This window comes from Miscanthus floridulus, chromosome 8, assembly GCF_019320115.1.
Source record: "Miscanthus floridulus cultivar M001 chromosome 8, ASM1932011v1, whole genome shotgun sequence".
Taxonomy (NCBI): domain Eukaryota; kingdom Viridiplantae; phylum Streptophyta; class Magnoliopsida; order Poales; family Poaceae; genus Miscanthus; species Miscanthus floridulus.
This window is the reverse complement of record NC_089587.1, coordinates 73819561-73846819: the sequence shown is the minus strand read 5'-3', so window position 1 is coordinate 73846819 and position 27259 is coordinate 73819561. Positions and strand designations below refer to the sequence as shown.

The 27259-nt window shown below is 45.3% G+C and overlaps 3 protein-coding genes and 2 pseudogenes across 7 annotated transcripts; 2 read left to right on the top strand and 3 right to left on the bottom strand.

Annotated features, from left to right (window-relative positions):
- Positions 1-151: 151 nt before the first annotated feature.
- LOC136476685 (protein CHROMATIN REMODELING 35-like) lies at positions 152-4278 on the bottom strand (annotated as a pseudogene).
- A 390-nt stretch (positions 4279-4668) lies between these two features.
- On the bottom strand, positions 4669-7420 carry LOC136476686 (pentatricopeptide repeat-containing protein At2g33760-like). 3 transcript variants are annotated; one of them, XM_066474615.1, is made up of 3 exons: positions 5605-7420; positions 4973-5075; positions 4669-4871 (listed from the first exon to the last, which is right to left on the bottom strand). In XM_066474615.1, exon 1 carries the CDS (start codon positions 7384-7386, stop codon positions 5638-5640), a length of 1749 nt encoding a protein of 582 aa, XP_066330712.1. In that variant the 5' UTR covers positions 7387-7420; the 3' UTR covers positions 4669-4871; positions 4973-5075; positions 5605-5637. The 3 variants fall into 3 exon arrangements, with proteins under 3 accessions (XP_066330712.1, XP_066330711.1, XP_066330713.1); XM_066474614.1 differs by having other exon boundaries at positions 5622-7420; XM_066474616.1 differs by having other exon boundaries at positions 4669-4840; positions 5622-7420.
- A 1789-nt stretch (positions 7421-9209) lies between these two features.
- On the top strand, positions 9210-10521 carry LOC136472594 (UDP-glycosyltransferase 86A2-like; annotated as a pseudogene).
- A 452-nt stretch (positions 10522-10973) lies between these two features.
- On the bottom strand, positions 10974-17603 carry LOC136476684 (uncharacterized). Its single transcript, XM_066474612.1, has 5 exons — positions 17072-17603; positions 16772-16972; positions 12453-12620; positions 11430-11868; positions 10974-11341 (listed from the first exon to the last, which is right to left on the bottom strand). Exons 1-4 carry the CDS (start codon positions 17333-17335, stop codon positions 11434-11436), a joined length of 1068 nt encoding a protein of 355 aa, XP_066330709.1. The 5' UTR covers positions 17336-17603; the 3' UTR covers positions 10974-11341; positions 11430-11433.
- A 2882-nt stretch (positions 17604-20485) lies between these two features.
- LOC136472593 (GDP-mannose transporter GONST1-like) lies at positions 20486-26525 on the top strand. 3 transcript variants are annotated; one of them, XM_066470293.1, is made up of 10 exons: positions 20486-20679; positions 21956-22110; positions 22414-22639; positions 22728-22867; positions 23471-23600; positions 23812-23910; positions 24108-24262; positions 24895-25011; positions 25201-25298; positions 25396-26524. In XM_066470293.1, the coding sequence occupies exons 2-10, from the start codon at positions 22025-22027 to the stop codon at positions 25452-25454; spliced, it is 1110 nt and encodes a 369-aa protein (XP_066326390.1). In that variant the 5' UTR covers positions 20486-20679; positions 21956-22024; the 3' UTR covers positions 25455-26524. The 3 variants fall into 3 exon arrangements, with proteins under 3 accessions (XP_066326390.1, XP_066326389.1, XP_066326391.1); XM_066470292.1 differs by having other exon boundaries at positions 21946-22110; positions 25396-26523; XM_066470294.1 differs by lacking the exon at positions 20486-20679 and having other exon boundaries at positions 21972-22110; positions 22347-22639; positions 25396-26525.
- The last annotated feature ends 734 nt before the right edge of the window (positions 26526-27259 follow it).

Sequence of the window (27259 nt, the reverse complement as noted above, 5' to 3'; positions counted from 1 at the left end):
CCAGCACTGAGCACGAACTCAACCCAATGCAAGCTGTGTCAAACCTTTGGCCTCAGACAGGGCCATAATAGAGAGTTTAGACTTATAAGATCACAAAGCTCGTAAGGTTTGGACCTTAATACCTAGAAACAGAAATGAAATGTTGCGAGCACAAAGTATTCATAGCTGATACCACGTCAAAAACAGCAGTCAGAGCATATAGGTACAGAATATGTACAACTGTGTAATATAGGATAATAAAGTCATAAAATAATAACATAAAAACAGAGAAGATACTGCAAATTGACTACAAGAATTAATCCAACTCTGATCAAGACCAGAGCACAAAGACAAGAGACAACCATTAGGTTTACTGGGTGGTTGTCATTATTGCGAACGGAATATTTACTTAAGGCTAAACACCATAGAAGTTAATCCTCAGAAACTTAGCCTAAGAGTCCAGAAATGAGTCGAGGATCAGCTGACTGCTGACCCAAGTTGTCACATACTACAAAGAAAAGAAGCCATTCCACAGATATAGCTTGAAATGACAGTAACGGAAAGTCCTAGTTTAGAGCAAACTCAGATCTGTCACCGCGCAATGTAGCCACTGCAACACCCTGCAGAGAGAACAGTATCTGTTAAAGAAGACACTTGTATCGTAAAATGAAACGGAACGGGGAGCATTGTCTTCATGATGTAATTTGAAGCACGATTGTACAGGAAAAACCCTCTTACTTCAGGTCAAGGATCAGCTCAACGATCAGCACTGCAATATTTACATGGTGTCCAGTGGCCACAAAGCTTGTTACCTACCTACAAAGACACTAGATGAGGCTACTAGCATGCAAAACGATATTGTAATTGAGAAAGGGAAGGGGGGTTAAAGTTAAGGGGTATGTGGGTGGTGTGCGTGTTGTATTTTACAACTCTTCTTAATGCAATGAGACGCAGTTCTCCTGTGTATTCGAGGAAAAAAAAGGAGGGGGGTTCACCTTCTATACAGCGCTTTGATATCCTGGCGGATTGCTTTAGTATCCAATAGTTCGTCCCCAGAGTCATCAATATCAACTTGACCAAGCTCCATTCAAACCACAACTTCAGTATGACTTCTTTCTTGAATGCTGTCTCATGGACCTTTTCCTCATAAGAATCGGCAGCTACAAGCCTGTATACAAACACCTTCTTCCGCTGTCCGGGCCTGAATGCACGCCCAATAGCTTGACCGGTGACAGATGGGTTCAGGTGTACATCCAGAATGACAACTCTCGATGCACCGATGAGGGAGATGCCCTCTCCACATGCCTTGATAGAACCAAACAGAACTTTTGCATCAGCAGAGTTGTTAAAATGGTCCACTGCCACTTCTGTCTTCTTGACTAGTATCACCAGAGATCATAAAAATCTCTTTCCCCACATGCCAGCCCTTCATCTTAACCAGTAGCCTTTCAAAAAAATCTCATTGACTGAAAGCAAGTACTTTCTCTCCTGCAGAATTAGCAAGTGACCGGATATTCATGAAAAAATTGGCCTTCACACCATCTTTCACATTGATAGAATCCAGCAGACTATCAACAAAATCATCTCTCAAGGTGTTAGCCATGTTCTCAGCATTAACCTCTGAAAGTTGTGAAAGACAAGGATGAATGTACAGTGCACTCCCTACTGCACTTCTTTTGAATCTATCATGAGTTTCCAACTTGTTGCAAATAATGTCTTTCTGCTTGGGTGTGAGCTTCAAAAACACGCTGAAATCTACTAAGCCAGGCAGTTCATCTAAGATATCACCCTTATAATAGTGAAGCACATCCTTGACCTCTAATAACATGTACTTTTCTCTTGAAGTTTTCATCATTCAACAAGGTTCCTTCAACTGCCTCAGTGAATGCGGCATCAACAAACCCTTTTGAACCTCTACCAGATATCTCAACTTGACTCATTATAAGTCTGGCAATAGGACAGGATGATTCCATCCTGAGAAACTTTGGGCGAACAAGATTCAAGATATTAAATACTTCCTCAACGTGATTCTGGAAAAGTGTACCTGAAAGAACCACTTTGTGTGGTGTTTCCACTCCATTTAGCGATTCTAGTACATCAGTCTCCCAATTTCTATGTGTATGACCCTCGTCAAGTATCAGAAGGTTGGGAACCTTAAGCAGCCTGTCCCGACATGCAGCAGTGTCGTTGCTGCCCCCATCATCAGTGACAATTGTGGAGAACTGCTTGTATCCAAGAAACAGTATACTCATCTTGTCTTCCCAAGATTTGAGGATTTGCAACTGTTCTACTCTTTTGTCAGCCTTAACAGAGTAGAAATCATACAATGGTATATCCTGCACTTGCCATCTTTGAATTTCTTTCTTGGGCAGCACAACAAGGGGCCTTGCAGATGGATACCTTGCCATGAAGCTCTGAATGAAGCTTATAAGCATAAATGTTTTCCCTGAACTTGGGGCATGAGCAAGAATGCAACCTCCAGGCTTGTCTCCAAACAAATTCTTAACCAAAAAGTTGAAACCTTCCAACTGATGCAGTTTCATTGTCTGAGCATGTCTAGGATGAATAGCAACATCTGCAATTATGAAATCTTCAGACAGTTTAACAGTACCACAGTCTATCTCATCAGCATCCTTTGAATGTCCTCCATAGCAATTTGTTTCTCCTTGAAGGCTGAAAAAAAAAGTAGTCATGATAATCACTCGCTTTCTCCAATTCTATTCAGACTTTACATGCATGAAGTTTGAACTTCATGATTATAAAATAAAACTGAAGTTACTTTATGAAGTTGCCAAACAGTTGCTCCTGAGCCAATACTAGCATGTTGTATATTATGTCATAACTCATGTACATCTCGACAGTAAAGCCATAACATCGACGAAAGGACAGCCACTATATCATACACAGTAACAACCATCACCCAAACAAGAGACAAAGGGTAAAATATCCCCGATTGCTAAATAGTAAACAGTAATAACCAGATCAAAGAGATAATAGCACCCCCCCCCCTAAGTTAGCAAGTTATTCAGGGGAGAAAAATAAAAAACACAAGCCCTCCTGTAGTCTCAGGCTTCCAGCAAAATGCCCTAATGTCAAGGTTAATCTGCAAGCAAACATTTATTTAAAAAACTATGAAAAAATACAGATTTTTTATTTTTTAGAGTTAAATCCCAATAGTTTTCTATTGTTTGATATTAGTTGGTATTGTCGACGGTAATGGTTTTGATATTCTCGATAGTTTATATTCACAACCTTTCCATGTGCATACAAGGTGAGGATAACCAAATTATCAAGGCAGACTACAGAACTTGTGCATATCAAGTAGAATAGGAAGATAAGCTAACAAAGTGTTCAAAATTTAAAACTGTAAAGAGTATTGGAAGGACTAATGTGAACGAGTATGGAACTAGTGCATATCACATGAAATGAGCAGATAGCAGCTCTCCTGAGTTTTCGATAAAAGAAATGAGCAGACAGGCTAACAGCACAGGAGTTCAAAACTTGAAACTATAAGGTGCATGAAGTAGAACTAAAGAATTAAAATTAACTACCACAGGGAAGGGTGTCAGTGGCAAGCCTTACCCTCGCCTGTGCAATGCGAGGAGACCGCGACTCGAACCTGGGACCTTCCGCTCACAGGCGGTAAGACTCTACCGCTTGCACCAGGCCCGCCCTTCAGCTAATGAATCTCAGTGCATTATTTAAACACTTAGCTCTTGTATAATGAGATACCCCCTTTTCTTGGGAATTATCATTTCACAATACAAGTCACAATTGTAATCAAGGTGTAGTCGTGCCCGAAAATTAATTACCACAATACCAACAGCCACAAAGTTCTTGGGATCTTTTGTTTACTTGCATTTACAAATGGTTGACTTGACCTTACATTGAAAATCGAGTGTATTTCTTGCCAGCAAGCAGGCAAAATATAATGTATTAGCAAGAAAATGCTCCATAGAGATCAGTGTTCAGTCTTCAAAAAAAGATGATACAACATGTACTCACAAGCAGAACTAGCAGTCAACTGGGGAAAAAGTTGAAGATTTTCATGTGGTGCTGCAAAATAAATCAAATTCTGTGGTTCACACTCATACCTTTGTGCTTTCAACAGCCAATGCAAAATCTTTCCAATAATCCTCAAGATCATCACTTTCATTTTTATGTCTCTTCTTCCTCTATAGCCATGTCAGGTTCTGGTGATGTAGCAGTTTGTTGTAAATCCAATGACAAATCAGCTGCTGCTAGACCTGTGTTACCTTTTCTTCTTTGTTTAGGGACAAATGAGTCGAGCATCAGCAAACTGAGGTCTGATCTCCTTCGCTTTTTCTCCGGAGGAAGTGAAAGGAACATTTGTGTTTCTGCTCTCTTCTCCGTTATGCTAGCAGCCTAGAATGAGAAACACGAGTTAAGAGTTGGAATGCAAAGTCTTTCATCATGGTACACATATAGTAGAATAAGCACAACAACAAAGATTTATAGAAGTTAATATTAGTTTTTTTTTTCTCGAACACGTAGGAGAGCTGCACATCATTATATTAAGAAAATAAGAAGTAAAAAAAGATAATATTAGTTTAACAAACTGGAATTGGAAGGTCATACCACAAGATCTTGCATTCGCTGCTCCTCAGGCCTTTTCTGCAACACAACTCTCTCAAACTGAATAGATGGTTGCCAACTGGTTTGCAAAGGAAACTGATTCACTAAAGCAGAACCTTGACCATATGGAACAATCTGCGTGTTCTTGGCTCCATAAGCATGCATGGTTTCAAATGCTTGGCTCCCATTAGACGCCATCCTTTCTGTGACATTACTAGCCAATACACATGTTCTGACTTTCTAGCAGTAGCCACTGGCGCCGGATCTTTAATAAGGCCGCAGAAAATAATCAATTTCTGCATCAGCATTTGTCAGCATAAAGTCACTATGCAGCCCATCACTTTTGAGGATAACTGTAAAGAATATTTTCCTGTAAAAGGACAAAGTATAGTCTTACCAGCATTTCAGCAAGTTCGACACTAGCAGAAATAAGAAATGGAACTCCATCAGTAGAAACTTTTATCAGCCTGCATATTGGTAATCACTTTGACCACTGCAGACTGCAAAACAACCAAGAAACTTTTATCAGCCTGCATATTGGTAATCACTTAGACTGCAAAACAACCAAGAACTTCACATCATCTGCAAAACAATACGCTAAGACTGAATACAAAGATCGGTCGGTTTGGGGTTACAAGGGGAGGGAGGGGAGGGGAGGGGAGGGGACTTCATAAAAATGGAAACGCTGTAGAACATATGTAGCCAGAGATTAGCACTGTAATTTAACTTTACTACTGCTAGAAACAACAAAATGGCAAGTTATTATGGGGAAAACCGGAAAAGGTTAAGCTGAAGCATTACAAGTCATCAGCATCCTCCGCATATAAAGTATTACCACCAACATGACTACTACCAAGGTTTATTATCGATATATGTATTACTGTAGGCCATACCCTGTGGGAATGACTAACTAAAAACTTTCAAACACTTTGAAAACCACATGCCTTATATAGCTTATAAAGATTCTTGATAATTGTCAGCTGTAACGCATCATCCATATACATCGAAACTCAATACTGTAATCATAACTGCAAATTTTAGCTTACGACGGAGGAGGGCTCGTCACCAATATTCCTGACAGGAACACTTTCCAGCTTTGAAATGGTGAAACCGGTGCATATCTCTGACAATTATCTCTCGATTCTCCACGGCTGACATATATTTGATAGCTAGATGACAATCCCCACATATACGCAGGTTTTTTATTATCCTGATTGGGGCGGTGCACCCAGAGGTCATCATGAGTCCAAAGGCTACGGCCAGTTTTTCACCATGGTATCTTAATGCAAACTCCCTTTCCTCTTCTTCCAACTCATGCAGCACCGAGTCAGTTTCAGGCGCATAACCAGCATCAGTAATCCTATGGATCAGTTTCTCCAGATATTGATAAATCTCTGGAGTTTTGGGGTGAGACTTCTCACCCATGCGAAACAAATGAGCAACACCAGCAATCTCAATCAAGCTATATCCTATTGGCTTCTTCAATCTTCTCTTGATCATTGTATTCCTCACCTTCTCGACATGGTTCATTTTACCAGATAGAGCGTATATATTAGAAAGCAGCACATGGTGGGATGGATTCTCAGGCTCGATGGCAATCAGTCGCTGAGCAACCTCCACTCCAAGACTGAAATTCTTGTGCATCTTGCATGCACCAAGCATAGCTGTCCAAACTTCAGGCCCAGGCTCTCCGGGTATAGAGTGGTGTATAAACTGCATCGCGTCGTCAAGAAGTCCCGCCCTTCCATACATATCAACCATAGAGCAATAGTGCTCAGCACGAGGGACCAATCCGTAGACACTCTTCATAGAAGCAAAAGCATCTCGACCTTCACTGACCAATCCAGCATGCGCGCACGCAGATAGGACTGCAACAAAAGTGACATCATTGGGTAGTGGCCCTTGCTGTCTCATCAAATCGAATAGCTTGACTGCCTCACCGCCATGTCCGTGCATGCCGTATCCTGCAATCATGGAGGTCCACGTAACCACATTGCGTTCCTGGAGCACGTCGAACCACTCACGAGCCTTGTTCACAAGCCCACACCTGGCGTACATGTTCACAAGCGCAGCACCAAGAACCACATTCATCTCCATCCTTTCAGAAACAATGAGTCTCTCCACTTCACGCCCCAAGTCCAGAGCGCCAGCCTGCGCACAGGCAGAGAGCGTGGCCACAAACGTCGCGGAATCAGGAGCCTCCCCGGCCACCTGCATCTCCCTATACACCTCAATCGCCCAGCCCGCAAGCCCGTTCTGCTCGTACCCTGAAATCATCGCGTTCCAAGCGACCACGCTCCTGTCACGAATCGTGTCGAACAGCTTGCGCGCAACGTCCAGCTTGCCGCACTTGGAGTAGAGCACGACGAGCGCCGTCTGCACGAACCGGTCGGAGCCGAACCCGAGGAGGACGGCGTGGGCGTGCACGCCCATGCCGGCGCGGAGCGCGGACAGGTCCGCGCAGGCCTTGGCGGCGGCGGTGAAGGCGAAGCTGGAGAAAGGGAGCGCGGCGGCGAGGAGGCAGCGGTAGAAGGCGAGGGCGGCGGCGGGGAGGCCGCGGCGCGCGGCGGCGCGCGTGAGGGAGCAGAAGAGGAAGGAGTCGGGCGCCGGGTGGGAGGCGGCGAGGAGCCCAGCGTAGGAGGCGGCGCCCGCCGCGACCGCCAGCGTGGCTAGCTTGGTGGTGAGCGGCAAGGAGCGGGCGTGGCCGGAGACGACGAGGCGCGCGTGGGCTTGCTTCAGAGGGCCCAGGCGCGGGCCGGCGAGGAGGAGGGAGTTGTATTCCGGCGAGCGGTGGTGGTGGTGGGGATCCATACTGCAAACGGAAGGCTCGAATCCGATGGATAAATTGGCCATTTTCTCTCTAATGAATAATGATGCAGACACTGGCACTGCATTTCTTGGCTCCGAATCTCCGATGACGGCCTCCTCTTGCGTTAGCCTACCAATTGTGTTGTGTCATCACATTAGCACGTGTTCCAACGCCCTACTAATCTCTAATCTGCTCACAAGACTTGCTGTGGTGGTGGTCACTTCGATAATCATGGGATTACTGTAGTCGACAATGAAAAACGTGTCACATGGCACGATCGCCAGGAAAAATCTGCTCACAAGAGGCTTAGTATAACTGTATGAGCGTGAGACTGAGACCAATAAGAAAAAAAAAGACTACATGTGCGTCGAATTTCTATTTTTTTAAATGGGAATGTGTTGCTCTGCCAACTAACTTCTTTTTCAAATACTCTTTTGATAGAATTTCTCACCTTGTTATTTGCTTATCATTTTTCTAACTTTTAATGCTTTTATTCATGGACATAGTGTGATTTACCGTTATCGTCGTCATTGAATTCATATTGAATTGAATAAAATAAATATATGAATTGAACACTGTGCATGGCTGCGTTTTTTTTTTAAAAAAAGTTAAATGCACTTGTGAGGAGATTTTTGTTAGATCCATTAACTTTCAAAGTGGTTTTTTGAGTTCATAAACTTTATATGTCATATCACTTAGGTCCATGCCTCTTCAGGTTAGCTTTTTATGCCGATGACTAGGCTATGCATTTTGTCTAATAGACTCCAGACGCACGAGTAGGCACCGGCGCCGCCGCTGTTGTGGCCATGCGGGCGTGCGAGCAAGTACTGCCGCCGCTCCCACACCGGCACGAAAGCAGGCTCGTACACCAGCGTCTCCACGGGGAAGTCGATGAGGTAGCAGTACCCGCTGGCGCCGCTGTGCACAGGCCGCTGTCGGAGGAGGCGCCGCTGAGGCTGGGTGCTCCAGGACAACGACGCCAGGGAGGTGCTCAGGTACGCTGTGGGATCCCGAAGCCGTTCGGGAGGATCACGTGCCAGTTCCGCGTCGAGTACAGCGTCGTCGCCGTCCACCCGGCCGACACGTACCCCGCCGTGAGCGGCGCCCGCGGTGGCTTGCCGCGCCAGGGGCCGTTGCTGAGCTCGGGCACGAGGAGGCTCAGGGCCACGCACACGTTCGGGGCACGCGCGCGCTGAGATGAACATGCTGCAAGAGTCGCACGTTCAGGACACAAGCAACATTCGTTGGCATGTCATTATACAGAGGAAAGCTCCTGCCCCTGCCCCTGCCCCGGGACGTCCGCGTCGTCCTGTGTCCATACCGCCTCACTCGGATCCGCGCCTGCACGTCGCGCCGCCTCCGCAGCCTGCCCGCGCTCCCACAGACCCGCCACGCTCCCGGAGGTGAAGAAGACCACCCGACGGTTCGTCAACGTCTCTGGGAGGGCGCTCACCTACCTGCTCTTCGACGGCGCCGCCGCCGCGGAGTCGGCGTCGTTGTCGCTGCACGTGTGTCCACCTGCTCCAGTTCTGTCTCGACGACATGGACTCGGTTCGCGCGGTGCACACCTACTCGTCGGCGGATGGGGCATGGGCCGACAGGGCGGGCGCGTGGCTCAACGGCGGGTGGCGGGACGCGGAAGAGCCCCGGCCGCAGCTGCTCCAGCACCGCGGGGCTGCAACCGAACCACCTCCGCCACGGAGCACACCGGTGTCCACCACCATGTGCCGCCGCGCCGCGTCGCTCTCGGACGCAACCTCCACGGCCTCGCGGAGCACGTGTCGCTCCCTACTTCCCTAGTCGCTACGCTAGGACGACGTACGAAATGGCGCAAGGGGCCGCCGGCGTAGTAGAGACGGCGAGGCATGGCGGCGGCAAGCCGCACGCGGTGGTGGTGGCGTACCCGCTGCAGGGCCACATCATCCCCGTGGTGCACCTGGTGCTGCGTCTCGCCGTGGGGTTCGACCGGTCGCTGCACCACGACGACAGGAGGGGCTGCTGCTGGGCGACGACGTGTCGTACGAGCTGGTGAGCGACGGCCTCCCCGTGGGGTTCGACCGGTCGCTGCACCTCATGGGCGCGCTGTTCCACGCGCTGCCCGCGCACGTCGAGCAGCTGCTCCGCCGCGTCGTCGTGGACCCGGGGCGCCACGTTCCTGGTCGCCGACACCTTCTTCGTGTGGCCCGCCACGCTGGCCAGGCGCCTCGGCGTCGCGTACGTCTCGTTCTGGACCGAACCGGCGCTCATCTTCAACCTCTACTATCACATCGACTTGCTCACCCAGAACGGCCACTTTAGACGCAGCGGGCATCATCTGCAGAGCCTCGCAAGGACACGATCACCTACATCCCGGGCGTGGCGTCCATCGAGCCGAGCGAGCTCATGTCTTACCTGCAGGAGACGGACACCACCTCCGTGGTGCACCGCATCATCTTCAAGGCGTTCGACGAGGCCCGCGGCGGCGACTACGTCCTGTGCAACACCGTGGAGGAGCTGGGGCCGTCCACCATCACCGCGCTGCGCGCCGACAGGCCCTTCTACGCCGTGGGCCCCATCTTCCCGGCGGGGTTCGCGCGCAGCGCTGTGGCCACGTCGGCCGAGTCCGACCGCTCCCGGTGGCTGGACGCGGAGCCACCTGGCTCCGTGCTCTACATCTCCTTCGACAGCTACGCGCACGTGACCAAGCAGGAGCTGCACGAGATCGCGGGCGGTGTGCTGGCCAGCGGCGCCCGCTTCCTGTGGGTGATGCGTCCGGACATCGTCAGCTCCGATGACCCGGACCAGCTGCCCGAGGGGTTTTCCGGCGCCGCGACGGGGCGGGGGGCTCGTGGTCCCGTGGTGCTGCCAGGTGGAGGTGCTCTCCCACGCCGCCGTCGACGGCTTCCTCACGCACTGCGGCTAGAACTCCATCCTGGAAAGCGCGTGGGCGGGCTGGAACTCCATCCTGGAGAGCGCGTGGGCGGACGTGCCCGTGCTGTTTGACAAAATGCACAGCTTAGTCATCCTGCCACATCAGCATAAAAAGCCACGTGAAGAAGTATGTACCTAAGTAATACGTCATACAAAGTTTATGGATCCAAAAGCCACATACAAAGTTTATGGATCCAAAAGCCACTTTGAAAGTTGATGGACCCAACCGAAACATCCTCATAAGTTAATGGACCTTTGGTGCATTTAACTAAAAAAATATATATAGACAGCCATATTAGGGTGTATGAAACTTTTTTTTTCCTTTTTTTTTGCCAGTACCGAACACCTTGCATTTAGGCCCCGTTCGCATGCCCTTAAACCCGACTTGATCCACTTATTTTTTTCATCCGAAACCGTATTTTTTTCTCACAAATTCATCCAACATTCCTCCAAACCATCCAGATTCCTCCAGAATTCAAAAAAGGAACTACAGCACACGTCCAACCAATGTAAATTTCCTTTCGCAATCCCAAACGGCAAACCATCCGACAAGTTTTCTTCCAGGTACAAAAGAGGTACCTAGCCGCCACATGTTTCTAGCAATTCCTATTCGCCATCTCAAATGAACTGAACGTGTAGCAACAACAAAAGGTAGGCAGCGCTATCACAAGCCAAAACAAACAGAAAGGATGCAGATAAGTCGTATTAACTAACTGGATCCATCATAACAAGCAAAGTTTCTAGCCTCATAGGATGTCGTTAAAGAACAACCAACGCCCAACGAGCACCCAGGTGCCACTACCAAGTTCACTCAGCTACTAAACAAAGCCATCCAGACAGCCAGGTTGTACTCCCAAAGTTGGTTGCAGTTCAACGATGTGGCTAAACCATCTCATTCTAGCAATTCCTTGCATCTCATAAAAACTAGGTTCACTGCTTCACTATACAGCATCAGAAAACGACCATGTGCCCTCACTCCTCACTTCCTCAGAAACAAAAAACAGACTGGCAACAACTTCATGCCCTGTGCACCCATTGTTAATCATCCTGGATAAGATGGATCATAGGGAAGCATTAGACAGACAGCATTAGTGCCCGAACACAGGATCGCATGTCAGAAGAACTTCCAGCTAACCTCATCAGAAATCGTAGTCTTTAAGGTCCTTCTTGGAGTCGGCCAATTCCATCTCCACACTGCACTCCTCTTGGCTGAGAGGCGGGAGCCCATTCTTGTGGCGCGTGTAGTTGTGCTTGTGCCACCCACTCTTGCAGTGCTCTCTGTATAGCTTGTCCTCCACGAGCACATCACACTCCTTGCACCTTCTCTGCTGCTTGCCTTGTGCATTGCCCTGGCTTTCAGTAGAAATGCTCTGTTTCTGCATTGTCTCACTTATCTGAGCAACAGCATCAGGTTCCTTCACAGGAGCTGCTTGTGGCACTTCGACACTGTCATGTTGCCCCACAGATGGGCCACTTTCTGCGTGTGCTGAGACAGACAACACTTCGACCCTCCCTTGCACATCCTTCAACCGCTCCTCACACGAGTGCAAAAGAGATGGCTCGATCTCACATACCTGTAAAACATTATCCACAGTTACATGTACTACAACAACGATAATAAGGTTCAGCCCTGAGAAGAATTTTGGTTTCAGCAAATGATTAAATCAGCACCACCAAAAAATAGAAACACTAAAATAGGCTAAGTAGACTTCAATGCTAAGTTCATCATGCAAGGAACAGTGTATTACGATCAGGCTCCCGCTTCTAATATCCATCTATTCTTTCTACGATCAGGCAGCAGACACCTCCCACACAAACTGGAGCCCATGAAATTTTTTACACATTTGACTAGGCATCATTGACCAAGCCTCAAGCTATGTGATACAGACCACACATGATATCAAAAACCTTTTACCCTCTATGACATTGTGTATGCTTAACCCCGCCCCTGCCCACACACACAAAAAAAAAGAACCTTTTATCCTCTATGACATTCTGTTCCTATTTTTTTCGAAATTGCTCAAGTGAAAAAGGGAACTCTGAGTACAAATTCCATACCAAATTACCAATTCACAATCATGTGATGTAGGAACAACCACACCAATTCACAATATGTGATGTAGGAATAACCACAGAAAACAAGAACCAGTAGACTTACAACAGAAGGCTGAGTGCTCAATTCATCCTTTGAAATGATGGTAGCATTCCATTCGCCAATCTTCTCCATAAGGCCTGGAAAATTGGGTTTTGGTGCAGTGAACCGCACCCTCAGTGGTGCACGCTTTATGGGGAAGTGCTCTATGAGCTTCTTGATAACTTTTAGAGCCTACAAGACCAAAGTAGGTTTAACTTACACAGCGTGCCACAAAGTAGATACCCAAAGCAGAGACTTAAGTCAATCCACAGTCAGTGTGCCACATCAGCGTACAGAGCGAGTTAGGACTACAATCGAACTAAGGCGAAAGTAGTCATTTGACCACAACAAAAGGCCAAAAGGAGGCTTCCAAGTTGTACTACTTCAAAGCTGAGTCAAAGAAAATCAGTGAGAAAAAAATAACTCGGTTGCTATCAAATGACTACTTCCGCCTTAGTTTGATTGCATATTCAACCGGCATAGTAATGTCGACACATGATCTATCCGTTCCTAATCTTCGGGACAATACTAGTCTAATAAACGCATTTGATTTGAGAAAAATAACTAAGGTTCACCAGATTTGAGAAGACATTTACAATCCGTAGAACAGCTTTTGTAAAGCATGGCATAGGTGAAAGGTTCATTGTATAACTCACTGATTGTTGTCAAGCCAGATCTTGACGAAAAATAAATAGCCATGGCCTTTTGGATCGACCAATGACATCTCTTCAGAATATTCAACATATTGAGGGCTTGCCTGCTACGTTTTTTCGATGGTGTTGTAGCAGGCAAGCCCTCAACATGTCCAAAAGGCCATGTCTATTTATTTCTGGTTCAAGATCCGGCTTGGCAATAATCAGTGAGTTATATAATGATGAACCTTTCGCCCATGCCATGCTTTCCAAAAGCTAATCTACGGATTGTAAGTGCCCTTTCAAATCTAGTGAGTGGGTGGGTCCGTTCAAGTGTTAGAAACACCTTAGTTATTTTGCCCAAATCAAATGTGGTTATTAGACCAGTATTGTGCAAAAGTTTAGGAACCGGCATCACGCTGGATAGATCACATGCCACCATTACTAGGTCGGCTGAACATGCAATCAAAGTATCAAACTTATGTGAAAGCAGTCATTTGACAACCGAGTTATTTTTTCTCATTGATTTTATTTGACTCAGCTTTGCAATGGCCTCTAGTTGTTTGTAGTACAACTTGGAAGCCTCCTTTTTTTGCTTTTTGTTGCCTGGCGTCACCGTGCCCGAAACAAAAAATTGCATAGACAACTCGGCTGGTCCTTTGTGTGACATCATGATGTCAGGAACTACCAAAGGTAAGGCGACGGCTCCTCTGGCAGTGACTCTATGTGGCAAAGCCATGTAGCTATCGTCATGTCAGATGCTTTGGCCGTAGGTGACAGGCAACATTGTGTCTGAGTTTGTGGAAGATTCCACTGCTAATGTTTTAAAGGCACACTGCATAAGAAGAAAAGGAACCGATCGATTGATATATAGAGTGCAAGCAATCTAATTAATCTGCAAAATAAAATAAAAGCAATTCAACCTAGTATTACTAAAATGATTATGTATTGTACATACGAACCATGCCTTTAGAACCAAGAGAGAGAGAGAGACAGGTAATCAGTAACTAAAGTGACTAAGGCAGTACCAACTTGACAACCACAGCGAATTTCATCACCATCTCGCTATCCTAATTATATTAAACAGCAGCAGTGCCGCTGCCACCTTTTGTCAACAAGGGACACACGATTGCACTACCACGGCGGCCGATGGAGACGGATCATTGGAACTTCAGATCCGTATGTGCACAACTATGCAGCACGGATACGGATACGCGTATCGGTATCGGGAGGATACGGATATGCGGATACGGCAATTTTCTAAAAAATCCGATACGCGGATACGTTTTACTATTTTAAAATTAAAAAGATAATAATGCATATTAAAACTAATAACAATAAAACATTGCAGTCTACTTAACTACTTAAGTCCTATTATTCGTTTTACTATTAATAAATGGCATTCAGGCTCGCATCAACTCCCTATTTCCTCATTTGTTTCACTCTCATCCACATTCCACAACATCAAGCTGCAGAGTAGATCGAGAACGGAAAAAGGAGAAGCCATCTACTCATATTTGGAGACGCCAGACGCCATCCACTGCATACAAAGAAAATCAACAAGAAATTAAGAAATGCAAAAGCAGAGTAGATCGAGAATGGACAGAGGAAGAGGAAGTGCGGACCAAAGAAATCAAGCAACAATAAGTCATGAACTGCAGAAATATAGTAGATCGAGAACGGGGAAGGGGATGAACTCACGGGAGGTCGTTGGACGCCTGGATCCATGTCGCGGGGACAGAGACGTTGCCGGCGGCCAGCAAGAAGAGGCGGAGGCTCGTCGCCGACGAGCGGGGGCAGAGGCTCGTCGCCGGCAGCCGGCGAGCAGGACGAGGCATCACCGCGCGTGTTCGCTGGAGGCGGCGCGAAGTGCGGGAGTGCGGGCATCGGGGGCTGGCGTTGGGGACAGAGGAAGGGAGTGCGCGAGTGTTTGTTGGGCTGGGCCGTATCGAATGGGCAGATACGTATCGGCCGACGTACTCAATATTCGCGAAATTAATAAAAAATCGGATACTCTTCAGATACGTATCCATCACGTATCGGACGCGTGTCCGTATCAGATACGTATCCGATACGGGATACGGCACCTCCCTGGCGTGTTACATAGGTGCACAACACCAATGATAGTACATGCACAGGCACGGCAACCAATGGTAGTTAGCCTAGTGTCGTTGGTAGCAGCACTACACAAACCATCCATGCATCATGCACACAGAACACGCTAACATATACCACACAAAACACTATATATATATAAATAAGAGGAAAATTTATGGCCAGTCCTTCAACTTGGCAAGAGGTGTCACCTAGGTCCCTCTACTCTCAAATGCTATTTCTGGGTCCATGAACTTGGCTTTGGGTATAATCTAGGTCCAAACGGGTCCTAACCCACTCTATATGCTAATGTGGCATGCTGATTGTGCATTGACGCAAGTCTCTAACTGTCCAAACTCTATATGCTCTTTGAGCTTCTTGATAACTTTTAGAAACATAAGAAAAATAGAGTAAGATGGTAGATAAAGAAACTTTAACTAGCCAAAGTAGCTTTACAACAATCATCACGTTCTATATGCAGGTAAAGTTGACAAGTTTTTAACTACTATGCTATATAAACATGCAGCCAATAATCATTCATTGAAATATACAAATTCAAAATCAAGATGTATTAGCTTGTTAGGTACAAAATTAATGACCATGTAAACTATAGCTATGCTATCCTTTATGCTGTGTATGATGATGAATTCAGTGTTGTAAACCTAAAACAAAAACTCAATCGTCCGCCCATCCTATTAGCAATATTGCAGCATTCCAAATTCCATAAAAAAATTGCATCCAGCCAATTGTTAGGCCTAAACACTGAAGAGAAATTTCTGTACAGAATTGTGCTACACAAACTGCTACTACTAAAAGGCAGTATCACCAGAAAACATTACCACCAGAAATCAGGAGTTCAGGACATATATCAAGGCTAAAGGTTATAAGTTGCAACTCCACTGAGAAAAATGTGAAACAAATTCACAGCATCATTTCCTTGTTTTAATCTTAGTAAGTTAGTATAAAAAAACAGAAAAATGGTTAGTTAGTGAAAAAATAGATAAGAGTAACAGCCTACAGTACGTATGTATGATGATGAATTCAGTGTTCTATAGAACTAAACACCCAAACTCAATCAGTAGCTCAACGTCGCCTGACCTATTAGCAATATTGCAGTGTTACCGATTCTATAATAAAAAAAAATAGGAAGGCACCTACCTTTTTAGGTCCAGCCAATTGTCAGGCCTAAACACGAAACAAGAAATTTTATACAGAATTGTGCAGTGCTACACAAACCTCTACTAAATATAATCAGTAGCCTGACCGATTAGCAATATCACAGCATTACCAATTCTATAGAAAATAGGAAGTCACCTATCTTTTTTACATCCAGCCAATTGTCAGGCCTGAACACTAAACACGAAAATTTCTATAGTGATGATGGATTCCAATTGTAGTCTAGAGATGATTGGTGACGAGGCCATGCCAGCAATTATATAGGCTAATAACTTATCTCCAACGAATATGCTACACCCCACAGATGATGGATACAGATTCTAGCACAAAGGAGAATAACAAAACAGCCACCAGAAATCCAGAATGTTCTACTCCAGTAGTGGTCATTAACTCATTATCTCTCAACAAGGCATCAGATGTCCTCTTAGGTACGTAACGTACCTGTTCCTTGGAGGTGAGGTTTGGGTCGACGGCGAAGTGTATCTCGTGCATGAGGCGCTCGATCATGGTGATGGTGTAGGGGCGGCGGGTCTCCGGGTTGATGGTCTTCTCCATGACGATGGTGGCGATGTCGCGGAACTGGCTGGAGAGCTGCGCTTCCCTCTCCTTGCCGGAGACCTGGAGCTCCCCTTTCTCCAGAATCTGAAGAAGCAGAAGCAACAACGAGGAGCGCGTCTAGCACGGAGGATTGCGGGATCTGGATTGAATGGGGGTTGGAAAGGGGATGGACAGCCACCCTACCTCGATGCAGATTTGGGTCTGGTCGTCGGTGCCGAAGGCCTTGGTGAGGTCCTTGGACTTGGCGAGGACGCCCTTGGAGACGTTGGAGTAGACGGTGTGGGACTGGAGCACCTCGTCGATGTCCTTCTCGACGAGGGATCGCCAGGAGAGCACCTTGTTGGGGAAGCAGGCGATCTCGAAGCGCTGGCCGTGCTTCCGCAGCCGCACCACCGCCACGTTGGTGAGGCGCTTCTGCCCCACCGGCTGCACCAGCGTCCGCGACATCTCTTCCGGCGGCGGCGATGCCACCTGCCGGACACGAGCGAAGCGAGGGAGGAGCGGAGGGGCGACCCTAACCCTAGACACGCTGCTGGGCTTGGGAGTTGGAAGTTCCTAGCACGGCGGAGACGGGAGCGTGGAGGAGGAAGAAGAACAGGGATTGGGGACCCACCCGGCCCCGACGGAATGGGACGGTTTCGATTTGGGGGCTAGGGCCGGCGGCGGAGTGCGCGTGCGGCGGCGGGCGTCAGACGGTTCGATTGGAACCGAGTTGCTTTTTTTTTCTCGATCCAGCGGCAGGAAGGCACAGACGGATCGGGCCATGTACCATGTACGCGATGTGGCCCAAGTAGCATTGAGAAGCACTCTTTTTTTTTAGGAAAAAAAGAAGAAGAAAAAACGGTGAAGAAATTTGGTAAATTCTCTGGTCTGCTCAGACTCTTTCACTTTGGGTCAAGTAAAATTTTAAATTGACAACCTAAATCTTAGAGCATACTATATATAATAATCTTAAAGGTTGGTTACCGTGATATTATTCGTGCACACACGAATTGATCAACGAGGATAACTCATTTTCCACATTGTTTTTTTATCAGCCGCTCCTTTTGCCCTAGGTTCGCTTTCGTACTGAAGGCAGTAAAGCTATTTATCTATTATTACCTCTGTCCGAAAAAAGATATAACTACAGTATTCATGCTTGTTTGTTAAAGTAGTTCAAGTTTGATCAAGTTTACAATAAATAGTATTCACATTTGTGTCTTTAAATCGGGTAATTATGAAAAGACATTCCATAATTTTTTCCTATAAATTTGACTAGACTTAAAAGTATTTGATTCCTCAAAAGACGAGCATTTTTTTTTGGACGAAGAGAGTACCTTGCAACATTCTTCTATAAGTCACCAGAGTTTAGATTAAAAAAGTCAACAGAGTTTGAAAACATGTATACACTACTAGTACATTATTCTTTTAGACAATATAACCGATATCCATCAGCTTTGTGAAAACAACATGACCAATAAAAAAATATTGTGATGTTCGGTTAATGTTTTTGCGGCTGATAAGCCGGCTGAAACTGATTTGTTGTGAGAGAAAAACGTTGTATCATGACTGGCTGATAAGCCAGGCTGATAAATTCAAGCGAACATGACAAATTTGTGTGGGACGGCAGATGGGAGATTCAAAAGGACCGAGTGGGTTATCAAAAAATAGGACGGAGTGAATAGTTTTCTTGCCTTGCCATGGATATGATTGTGAATAAAAGAAACAGTGACATCATGTCCACCGTCATCCAATTATCCGGATCATACCAAGGAAGGCACACATATAACAACAACAAATTAAATGTAAAATATTGTAGGTCAAACATGGAAGATCCCATGGTCACTCCACCTATATATATACGTATTTTGTATTTGTTGAAAGTGCTAGGACACATATACCCCCACATTCCACAATATACCTGTTGGTTGCAACCATAAATAAAAGAACACATTAAGTTGGGCCAAAAATGCACCATGGACCAGCCACAACAATAGCTTTTTGTACTATGAGTGGGCTCATCACATCGACGCGATTTATAGCCCAGTAGTCATATAGGCTTGGTTACCACTCGAAGGAGAGATGCGACAAGACGATGGTTCTATGGAGTTTCAGCGTTTCTTCCAGAACCGTCGGTGAAGCTATAGCTGCAAGAAAAAACAAAGAGAGAAGAATCACTTTAAGAGAAAGGAGAAATGATGAGTCAAGGCTTGCGTTGAGAGTTGTATGCTTAAAACCACCTAAATCTATCTTGGCCTACGTGTATCATGTTTTTGGGGCAAGATCAGGGACGTGGATATCAGCCTACGTTATTTGTCGATGCTTTCGTAGGAACAAGATAAACAATTCAAAGATAGAAGGTAGAAAAAAATGCATAGACAAAGTGTGTTTTTCTGGCAAAGATTGCCATGTTAAGTTATTGTTTCGTGGCCAAACTAATGAATTTCGTTCTAAGCCCAGTGGACCAAGCAAATGGCTATGTCCGTTAATCCGGCTCATTTTTTTCATCAATGCCACATGGGCCAAACACTTTTTTTAACCCACAACTCAGTACCAGGGCTACAAGCTGAGCCGGAGTGGAGTGGAGCCTCGATAGGTGTGTGTCGAAGTCCTTATCTCCGTCCTAGATATTAATAATAACATTCCTAGACAAACGAAACAAATATACATGTACTGTAATAACATATTCTTACGATGAATCAAGGCCATGTTTAATTTCACCAAACAAACTTTGGCACTATACAAAAAGAAGATTTCCCGTCACATCAAATTTACGGTACATGCATGGAGTACTAAATGTTGATGAAATCAAAAACTAATTGCACAGTTTGATCGTACTTTGCGAGACGAACATTTTGAGCCTAATTAGTCAACGATTGGACAATTATTATCAAATAAAAATAAAATGCTACTGTACCTACAGTAAACCAGGCGACGGCAACTTCGGCGAACTAAACGCGGCCCAAATTATATTTATGTTAATGTAACAAATATTAAACTACTTTTGTTAAAAAATTGTAAACTAAAAGGTGGTTTAACCTAGCACTACAATAGTTAGAAATACACTCCTTTGTCCTTTGAAAACGAGCATTTCTTCTTGGAAGTACTGTATCTGTACACCTCCACATTCCACAATGTACCTGCTGTCCAAGAACCAAAACCACATCAGATTGGATCAAAACGAAGCACGGACGCAACAGTAGCATCCGTGCAAAATAGAAGAACGGTTCAAATTCGAGAGGAAGGGGAAGCAAGCACGGTCGAACATCAGTCACGCAAAGGCTGCCTGCGAATGCCATGTGTGGATTGGATTATTTGGTTGTGGTCAAACCGATGGATTTTTCGTACGAAGCCCCAGCAGCTGAAGCAGGGCTACGCCTCTCCACCTCAATGCCACGTGGGCCAGCACACTTGTTGGCCCTACGACTCAGCGGCTGGACTGCTCGCTACCCGCGAGTTGACCCCCAGCAACCGAACGGCCGAAGCCTGGGCGGGCCAGTCAGCCAGCGAGTTGAGCTGAGCTGGAGAGGAGCCCCCGCCAGGTGGGACCCGCGTCCAGTCAGAGCCGTCCTCTCGGAGAGTACTACTAGGACCAGCATTCCAAGGCGAAGGGAGGCGAAGGGAACAGGTGAAGCGGCTCCGTTAGTTCCGAGTCGTCGCCTGGCCCCCGCTGCCCGTTCCGGGCGCCTCCACGCCTCCGGCCCGCCGCGACATTTCGTCGACCACCTCCCCGGCGCCGCCGTCCTGAGCCGTCGCACGCGCCACGGGGGGCGCCTCCCACGCCGGCAAAGCCCCGCCGCCATGGGCTCCAGGTCAGCACCCGATCGACCTCCCTCCTTCCCTCCCCTCACCACCACGCGGCCCGGCCCTTCCTTCCCCGCCAGCTTGCTAGGCCTTCAGCTCAACCTCTCGCGGCGCCCGTGCCTCGTCTCGTAGCCCAAGCCCCCGTGCGCCCCTTTCCGCGCGTTGCTTCCGATCAGGAAATTTGGTTTGCCTCGGGCCGCTGCTGGTTCCGTTGCAGCTGGGGGAGCCTGCTGGTTCGCTCCTCGCTCGCCTCCGCTTGCTCTGCTTGGGACTCGGACAGCTCGTCTCGTGTGTTTACCTGTTGATTGATTCACTCCGTGCTTGCCGCTGTTTTACTGGAAGCAAAAGGAATAGGCAGCGGGTCAAATTTAGTTCCGGGTGGGTGATCTCGGGTTCACCTCAGCCATCAGGTGGTGCAAATAGATTCTACCTCCCCACAGAAAACGACAATCAATTGCAGCTGTGCTGACCAGTGGCCGCTCACAAGTTGCTTGCTCTTGCACGTTTCAGCTTTGTTTCATGGCATCGTACAGTCCCGTACCTGGTCCTCTGATAGTAGTAACTGAAACAGATGAAGCTACTGGCTTCGATTTCTGATACACTTGTAATAACTGTAGTCAAATTGGACTGTGGGATACATGGAATCAGCTTACTACTAACTGTTTACTAACTGCTCTGAACTCAAGGTTACTACTACAGTAATTGTCTGCATCTTTACCTTACTACCAAATGTTTCGCTTGAGGTTACTACTAACTGTTTTGGTAATAGATTACCACTAATTGTTGACAACTTGAGGTTAATGACTGCAGTTAAGAATGTTTTAGCCATGTTGCTTAATGAGAGTAACATCGGAGTCATCATCCAAATCTGGTAAATTAGTGGATTGAAAGTCAGTGACTAGCAAAATGGAAATGGATCATGCTCATGCCTCCTTTTAGTTTCAGCAATAAACAGCTTGAACCGCCCATATACATGGAAATCGTGTGCACACCTATTGCTTTTGTATAAATAACCTGGCTTTAGAAATAGCTTGGTGATTCAGAGTTGAAGCACATAGATAATTCCTGGGATCATAGTCAGCTGTTTCATTATTTGGCTTGATCCTTATGTTCAAATTTTGGTTTGACTTGATCCTTATGTTCAAATTTTAGTTTCAATATCATAGCTAATATGGTTCAATGTTAACACAACACTGTGTGATGATGCAGGCTTCCTGCAAACAAATTCGATTACTATTGATTACAACTTACAACCATTCTCTTTTGTCCTGTAGAGTCTTTCAGTTAGACGTTCCTGCAGATTCTGAGGCCTCTCCTAGGAGAAATGTACCAGGGAGTGTAAGTAGCCCTCTCATGAATGGTGAAAAGAGTCTATTTCGGAATCAGAATGCAGGGTTCACTGCACTTGCAAGTCCCGTGAGGAGAGAAATTGGAAACAGGCATGTATGCGACCCTTGATTGGTGTGATTTGTTCTTTTCTCTCTCTTTTTCCTTCCCATCTGTTTACTTCATCATAGATAATTGGTTAAAACTTAGAAACTCGCAATAACTCCATAAACACTGATCTTCTCTATCTGAATGAAAATGTCTCCACAGATAGTTATAACTGAAAGAAAAAAAAACATTCACAAACACGACCTTGTTTATCTAAGTATCTAATGAAATGTCTCCGCAGCAACTGCTCTGGAAGTTAACACAATCTGCTATGTTTCTGGATAATAATGGAGTATCATGTTCTCCAGATCGTTGACAAGGTCCTTCTGTGTTGATGACAATGACTTGGAAGATGGTAAGGCCTCAAAAGAAAGGGAGAGCTCTATACAGTCACTCGGACTCCCAAAGATTCAGAATCAGGCTTTCCTATCTGGTCTGGCTTACTGTATATCATCATGCAGCATGATCTTAGTCAACAAATTTGTTCTATCTGGCTATGGTTTCAATGCTCCAGTATTTTTGATGTTATACCAGGTATAGTACTAGTGCTTACTTTCCAATTCTCATGCAACACAGTTGTGTTCCTGCCTTAAAGCATCTTTTCCATGTTCTGTTACTGCAGAACATTGTATCAGTGACCATAGTTTCTACACTATCCCTGTCCGGTGCTGTTCCAACTGAACCACTGACATGGAATCTAATCAAAGTTTGGTTACCTGTGAATATCATCTTTGTTGCAATGCTGATCACAAGCATGTTTAGGTATGTAGCAGATCTTCAGCGTCAGTTTGGTCTGAGTACTGTTTGCTGTGCTATTTTTAGATCTGTACACCTGATTTATTATTTGTTGATGGAGTATCAAATTGTTTCTTGGCTTTAAGCAGTCATTTTATTTTTCTATGCACTTGAGTTTACCCTCTTCAGGGTAAGGACTATGAATGCATCTAGTGTTTTCTCACCTTCCAGTCTAGAAATACAGATCACATAAGTAGTAATGGTGGTTTTTACAATCAGTATTGAAGTTCGATATATTCTGGGTTAAAATGCTTAGGCTATTTCTCTTTGAAAAAATACCAAGGAATTTCATTTGGCTAACAGTTGGTTGATTTTAAATTTTGGAAAATGTGTTGCCTGTCTCATGAATCTGCTCTATTCAGGGTTCATTTAGTGCCTTGTACAATAATGAACCTGAACCTTTTTGGTAGTTTTGTTGAACATTTTGTATTGATGTTTTCCATATTAGCTGTGAACGATTCTCAGTTCCTCACTCAACCTTGTACTTGTAGCAAGGAAGTTCGGACTGAAATTGGAAGCCTTTTATAAACTTATTTACTTCATTTCTTAATATTTTTCTTTACTTTTCAGTTTGAAGTACATTAATGTTGCAATGCTGACTATATTGAAGAATGTCGCCAATGTCCTGACTGCTTCTGGGGAAACTTATTTTTTCAAGAAGCAGCATGGTACTCAAGTTTGGATTGCTCTTATGTTGATGGTATGTCATATTCATATGCTAGAAAAGCTCGAGGAACGAGGAGTTCATTTCCTTCTCAAGTGTTTTCCACCAAATAACTTTCAGTACACATGCTACTAGTTGATTGCCTGATTCACCTGCTCCCTCCCAAATATCTAATAATCTGTGAAATTTTGACTCAATAATTATGTATTGACCCTTCAACACCTGAGCCATTGATACGTCTGTGCAGATAATCTCTGCAGTTGCGGGAGGAATAACGGATCTGTCATTCCATGCTGTTGGATATATCTGGCAGACCTTAAACTGTTTTCTGACGGCGTCATATTCGGTATTGCTTTCCGAAGTACAAATGACAAGCTGATTAATAGTTTAGTACATGCAGTCAGCTATTGAATTTTCAGTCCAGCCAAATGATTTTAGTTATTATTTCCAGCCCCTTAGATTGGCACTTCAGTTTACAAGACTAGTGCATTTAGTTGCAAAGGTATTAAACATTTATTTCAACTAATTAGCTTTTCCTTTCAGCTTACACTGCGGCATGTAATGGACAGTGCTAAGCAAGCCACCAAGTCTGGGAATTTGAATGAGCTTTCAATGGTGTTGCTGAATAATGTTCTTTCACTGCCATTGGGAATTATCCTTGTGCTTGGTTTGAATGAAGTGGAGTATCTTTTGGAGACGTAAGCTATTGATTCAATCTTCACTATTTTTTTTTATTTTTCTATCATAAACCTATGGGACCTGGTGCAAGCGGTAGAGTCTTACCGCATGTGACCGGAAGGTCCCGGGTTCGAGTCGCGGTCTCCTCGCATTGCACAGGCGAGGGTAAGGCTTGCCACTAACACCCTTCCCCAGACCCCGCACAGAGCGGGAGCTCTCTGCACTGGGTACGCCCTTTTTTTATCATAAGCCTATGGTACTACACACAAACTGCTGCGATCTCCATTTATATATCAATAATCATTTTTCAATGACTTGTCATGCAGTCTCTTCTGCCCTTTCTTGTTCTGCAAACCACATTTAGACATGTAAACATGATACGAGTCTGGTGGGACATGTATTGTTACCACTTCTGAAAACTGGATAGGAAAGCATATCCAGAGATAAGAAACGGAAACTGTACATAAACTTTTCATTCCCTTCTTAAATGAAAGGCAGAGCTCCTGTCAGTCCATTCAAAAGATAAGAAATGGAAACTGTAACCACTAATTGATGTATCTTCTATGGTTGAACCTTTAATTACTCCATTAGTTAGGCTTCTTCTGAAAATTTACACGTTCACTCCATCTTGTATTTGCATCTGAATCTGCAGACCTCTCTTAAGGATGCCTGAGTTTTGGCTGGTCATCACTGCCAGTGGAGTTTTGGGGCTTGGAATCAGCTTTACTTCCATGTGGTTTCTTCATCAGACAAGTGCAACAACATATAGGTACCTAATGCATTTGATATTTGAAATATACATGTGAACAAGATAGGTTTCCATATAAAACTTTTCCAGCTTTGCTTAAATGTGAATCCATAAAGGGTTGCCACTGAACTCGTCTAAAAGATTGCTGCTTGTCCTCTCTATCTTCATCTGTTTTTTACTTTCTTGATGCCAATATTGCTTCTGATACAGCATTGTGGGCTCCTTAAACAAGATCCCTCTTTCCATTGCTGGAATCGTTCTCTTCAACGTTCGTACAAGCATGCAGAATTCTTTGAGCATTCTGTTTGGTAGGTTATATTTACAAACGAGGCTAAATCTATTGTTACTATTTCTTTTTTGTACCCTATACCACTAACGATCTCGGACACTTCACAATGCATGCAGGTCTATTAGCAGGAGTATTTTTCGCCAGGGCCAAATTGCGAGATAACTCGCCGACCTAGTAATCACCAGGCAGGCTTTATAGTTTGTAGAAGGCAAGAGATAGTTACCGGTGATGATCATCAATCAGCTCAGGAACACTCCCTAGAATTACCTCTGGGAAATTTGTGCATATGCAATGGTTGTTTCCCACCTGACTAGGCAAAGTGACAACACAAGCACGCAGATTGGCCGGGGACTCTCTGGTTCTTTTTTTTTCTCCCACAAGCTGACCTGGACCCCAGTCGATCGTCTTCTGGTGGTATACGTCTTCGTTCTTGTTGTAAGATAGTAGAAAACATGGATGCAACTGAATTTCAGGCAGTTTGGGATGGAAAGGATGGCGGTGTATTGTATTGTAGTTTGTAGAGTCACGTTGGCTGGACTGAAGGGGGATGTAAATTTCCGCGTGCAGCAAATTGATTGTTGTGGTTGGTTCCATATGATTCCACTTGACCAAGGCCAGATTTCTGGTTTTCTTTCTCTTTCAGAAGAAATGCTCAAGGTCCAAGTTTTGGGAAGAAGGGGACCTTTTATAGTTTTTATATATACCAAAAGATAAGTACATTAGGTGCACAGAGTCCAGAAGAAGCAGAACTAATATAAATAAGATTCCCCACAGTTCAAAAGGTCAAAAAAAAAAAAAAGAGGGGGAAAATTGCGGTCAGTTGTAGTCATCCAACATTGTGAGCACGTTACACACCTGGTGTATCACTACCAAATACCAATAGCCGTAATATGGTAATAGGTTCCGTGCATGGGAAATATAAGTACAAAGTATCTAAATCACACGTAGGAAAAAGGATACATGAAAAAACTGTATGAACTAGTTTGTTTGTTTCTTTCAGTGCGCAAACAAGATGGTCCTAAAGAAGCAGAGAAGAGCAAGCCAAAGATTTAGTTGGTAGTGGGCAATGTCGGTAGGCCGTGGAGCCAGTCCTGCGTAGCGCTACGCAGGCAGCCCAGCCCAAACTCTATGGTGGCAGGGTTTTGTCATCAGAGATCATTCTGGTGAGGCGGTGGCTACGGGTGCAGGTTGGCTATTGATTCACGATGCCCTAGGCAGAGACCATTGCCGGCCTGAAGGCAATCGATACGGCAATGAGTATGGGGATTTCCAAAATTCTAGAAATGGACTCCTCTCTGCTTTGATAGGCTCTCCAGTCTCCAGTCATCATCCATGGATTTGGCGGCCAATGGCCTTCTGTCCAAAGATATTTGTTATCTATTACATGAGCATTTTAGTCATCATGAAGTCTTGTTGATTCATCGAGTCTAAAATAAGTCTGCGCATGAACTAGCGAGGCTAGGTATGAGTTGGGACCCGTGGTGCATCATGTGTCTGGTGACACGTCCTCCCGGTATGTGTAACTAATATGGTTGCTCACGATCGAGCTGAGCCAGCTGTTTCAATTGAAAGGTCGTAGAGCCATGTGTTGATATTAAAAAAATTCTAGCCTACCAAGAGAGCAGCACGCCCATACAATCCTTCTTTCGCCCATCAATCTGCCCCGGGCCCATGGCCCCAAGCTGAGGGCGGTCGACCTCTCCAGCCCGGCCCATGGCATGACCTCCGCTCTCCATAGGACCCAATTACTCACATCACATATAAATTACTATCAAATATGCCCGTGCGTCGGGAGAAAAAAAGTTCGACTTGTTTGCTTTAGCTTGCTGCACAGCTGCAGCGGCCATGACAATTTAATTTGTACAGGTGACTTGATGCCGTGAGTGGTTGCTGCAACAATTACAAACGAACGGGTTTGTTAATAGAAACAAGGATGCCAATGTTAAATATTTATGTATTATTCTTTTTATAAAATTTTAA